This window comes from Saccoglossus kowalevskii, chromosome 14 (genome assembly GCF_978046115.1).
Source record: "Saccoglossus kowalevskii chromosome 14, keSacKowa6.1, whole genome shotgun sequence".
In the NCBI taxonomy this organism is placed as follows: Eukaryota; Metazoa; Hemichordata; class Enteropneusta; family Harrimaniidae; genus Saccoglossus; species Saccoglossus kowalevskii.
The window spans coordinates 28675230-28679684 of record NC_140654.1 but is presented as its reverse complement, the minus strand read 5'-3'; the positions used below and the strand labels follow the sequence as shown (position 1 = coordinate 28679684).

Genomic DNA, 4455 nt, shown 5'->3' with positions numbered 1-4455 from the left:
CTAACCAAAACATGGTAATGACTCATACAGAAACAAATAATATAATAAATTATAATCAAGCAGGTTTTAGGAAAGGATATCGTACCACTGATCAAATCTTTGTTTTAGAAACAATTGTTAATAAATATCTTAAACAAAATGGGAAACTATATACTTGCTTTGTTGACTTCCAAAAAGCATTTGATAGTGTTTGGAGGAACGGCTTATGTTATAAATTACTAACCAATGGTATTGATGGGAAAATATACAATTTAGTTAAGAACTTGTATGACAATACAAAAACATGCATTCGTTTCGAAAATAAAATTACACCTATATTTTAGACAAGTAAAGATGTAAGGCAGGGGTGTGTGATCAGTCCAATATTTTTTAATCTGTATATAAATGATTTAAATAGTACATTAGAAGATAATACTTCAGTAGACCAGGTTACATTAAATAATAATAAGATTAGTTCATTATTCTATGCAGATGATTTGGTATTAATTTCAAAAACAAATACAGGACTGCAAAACGCATTAAACAAGTTAAATGACTACTGCTATAAATGGAATCTCCATGTTAATCTCATAAAAACAAGTAATAATTTTCAGAAAAGGATCAATGAAGAGCAGAGATGCATTTTATTACCAAGGTCACAACATACCTGTTACCTATCCTCCAGATGCCTAATGGCACATAGGACAGAATGGAGACGTTCGGTGGAGGCCCTATCAGCTGCTGCAACTCTGGCTTCCGCCCATGACTTCCATCCAGCCTTGTTTCTTTCCTTCTCTACAGTGCGTCGCCACGTTGTTTTGGGTCTACCCCGTTTCCTTTTTCCTTCTGGTGCCCATGTCAATGCTGTGTTACAGATGCTTGTGGGTTCCTCCCTTAAGGTGTGCCCAATAAATTTCCATCTCCTCTTCATTACTGTAGTGCTCAATTTCTCCATCCCAGTCCTGGTTAGCAGTTCTTCATTCCTAACATTGTCTTGCCATTTTATCTTCATTATCCTCCTTAAACACTTTGTTTGAAAAGTATTGAGTTTTCTTTCGTCGCCTTTTGTCATCTTCTAGGTTTCAGATCCATATAACAGCACTGACAACACCAACGATTTGTACAACTTGAGTTTTGTTGCTCTCTTGATTTTGTTACTGTTCCATATTGTATTAAGCTGCCTCCTTCCTTTCTCCCCTTTGAAATTCTGTTTTCCATGTCTCCCATTCCTCCTCCTGATTTTGTTAAGGTTGCACCCAGGTACACAAATTCGTTGACATCTTCAACAACTTCGCCATCGATGTAAATTCTGTCAACATTTCTTGCATTAATTCTCATTAATTTTTTCTTCTGGGAATTCACTTTTAGACCAACTCGTTGAGCTTCTGTAAAAAACCTGTCAGTTTTTTGTTGGATATGTTGTTTTGTGGATGCTATCAGCGCCAAATCATCTGCGAAATCCAAGTCATCCAACGTTGATGTAAACTTCCATCTAATTCCTGTTTCGTCATTTTGTACAGTCCTTCTCATTATCCAATCAATCACTATGAGAAACAAAAAACCTGACATATTGCAGCCTTGTTTTACTCCTGTTTTGATGTCAAACCATTCCGATGTTTCCCCTTGATGTATCACTGCACATTTGAAGTCATCATAAAAAGCTTTCACAAGACTGGTTAGCTTTTCTGGTTTTCCATGCATTCTCATTATTCTCCAAAGGCTGTCTTGCCATTCGTTGACCTGTTCAATAATATTACGTAAAATGAATATTTGTTCTGTTGTGCCTCTTCCCTTCCGAAATCCAGCCTGCTCATTTCTGAGACTTTTATCAACATAAGTTGTGTTAATACTTACACCTACACTGGTATCTCTATTCAATCTAATGGTGAATTTAATGATACCAGAAAATACCTATCAGATAAAGCTACTAGAGCTATGTATGTGTTATTGAAATCATTACCCAAAGAAGCTAACTGTAGAACATATCTACACTTATTTCAAGCATGTATAAAACCAATACTGTTCTATGGTTGTGACGTTTGGGGTGGTGACATTTTGGAAAACTCAAAATGGGACAAAACAAGTATTGAACAAATACATATAAAATTTTGCAAAAAGTTATTGGAGGTAAATAAGCTCTCTTCAAATGCAGCAAGTAGAGCTGAACTTGGTGAATTCCCACTGTTGATTGATATTAAGGGAAATCTTATAAAATACTGGTCTCGTATCACAGAGCTTCCAGAACACAATCTCACAAAACAAGCATTTCATGAACAGAAGAAGTTAAACTTGCCATGGATGAATTCTGTTCAAAAATTGATAAACCAGTCAGACTTACCACCTAGGAATATTAACCTTATTACCAACAACATCAAAGAACAAATTATGGATTGGTGGAAAGTAACCATAAGCAACCAAAATGGCAAACTCAGGACATATGCAAAACTAAAACAAACATACACCCTATAAACAGTATTTAGACACTCTTAATTTAAAACAAAGACATTGCATATCCAGATTTAGAATTAGCAACAATTCATTAGCAATAGAGAAAGGCAGACATACGCAACCAAAACACCTCTAGAAAACAGATTATGTATACATTGTTCAGAGAACAAAATAGAAAATGAGGTACATTTTTTCATAGAATGTCCAAAATATTACAATAACAGGCAAAAACTATTAAGGTAGAAACCTACTCATAAATTAAAAAAACCCAGAATTTATTCATTTTACAATAAATTGTACTCCAAGGCAATATAAGTGTCACACGCAACGTAATATTACCGTAATTGGTATAGTACAGGTGTGATGGTTCAAATACCAAAATGGCAACAGTAACAGAAGACTTCCCTGGCGGCGATGATAAAATACGGACACGGAGCCAACAGATGAGGTTTCAACTGGTACTGGTATTATTATACTCTGCAAACATCTAGTACAATAACGCGATAAAACTCCACTACTCCAATGACTAGATACTTAAACTCCAATACAATTCAACGAGATCTCCGATCTGATCTCAGTGCTGAACAACTATACTGATACCCACACTGTCTACAAATATACCATTACATCAGCATACATAATGAGTCTGGAACTTACTACAAATTTCTAGAATGTTCCATTACCTTCTATTGCCTCCTACAGTGTTCTATTACCTATTCAACCAGTTTCTAAAAATTCCACCCAGACACAGTACGGTTCTAGAACATTCTCAGTCACACGGAAGTGGTAAACAAGTCGTATGCGACAATAAGGATATTGACCTAAAAAAAGTTGGGGGTCACCAGCCTTTTTTTTCGAGAAATTGATGGTTGCATTTTAGTGGAAAGTCGCCATTTTGACGCTATTATAACACTTTTACCACATGCTTCTATGGCAGAGATATTATGCAATATCCCAAAATCTAGCCTGGTGACATGGGCTGAAAAAATCATATATTTTTAATGATGAAGTACTTTTTGTTGTTCTCAATTATTTGAGAAATCTGGGTTTAAAAAGTGTCAAAAAATGCAATTTTTCTTTAACATTGTGTTCTATGGAATTGTTCTAAAAATAACAGTTTTTAAGAAATATTAGGACACGTTTCTCAAAAAGCATAACTGTAACACACAAAATAATGGTATTTCCTTGTACCATGAGACATTAGCTTCATGATTATACATAATAAACTAATGAACATTGTCATGCAATTTATGACCAATTTTGTCATAAATTATGACTAGGCTTAAGAGATGTAATAATTCCAAACACAGCCCACAACATTAATCAGAAATTTAAATACCTGATGAGTTGCAATGATGTTGAAATTATAAGACAAGTGGGTGAATATGTATATGCTATATTTGACATTAGAACAGAACATCCAATTAAAAGATAATTCTTACTATTATCATTTCTTTTTCTTTTTCTTTTGTGCATTTTTCATTTTTTTATGCATTTCATTGTTATTGCTTTTAACTGATGAAAATTTATTTCAAGGATGCAATAAAAATTGATATTATTATTATTACAGATGTTAACATTTAACCAATTATATAAACATCCGTTGACATTATTAATAGCATATGATGTCATAGCCGGAACAAACTGACATGGTGAACGAGCGTGTTCATTTGAATATATCAACGGCGACTACGTGAGGTCACTTTCTGAATTCCATATGGCAAGATTACAGATATTAATGTCGGCCAGTTGCTCAAATAGCTATACGTCAATGCATTAGCATGGGGTCAATTACCAGCTTTAAATGGCAGTGGTCGTCGCACCGCGCATATGCGACGTTTGTGTTGATAAACATTGATTTTCCCATAATCTAATGCGCTCTTCCAATGGAAATCACGAGTGCGGGTTTTGATCTGGGCGCAACGTGCACTAATTACCGTCGTTGACTCCTTCGATACCTTCCAATCACCATAGTTGAAGCTTAGTGGTGTCTCAGTTTGTACTCGTTGATCTGCGCAACAGTCAAAG

At 34.9% G+C, this 4455-nt stretch overlaps 1 protein-coding gene across 1 annotated transcript; it reads right to left on the bottom strand.

Moving 5' to 3' along the window:
- Window positions 1–649: 649 nt before the first annotated feature.
- On the bottom strand, window positions 650–1051 carry LOC144346444 (uncharacterized). The gene has a single exon (XM_078007197.1). The coding sequence runs from the start codon at window positions 1049–1051 to the stop codon at window positions 650–652; it is 402 nt and encodes a 133-aa protein (XP_077863323.1).
- Between the last annotated feature and the right edge of the window lie 3404 nt (window positions 1052–4455).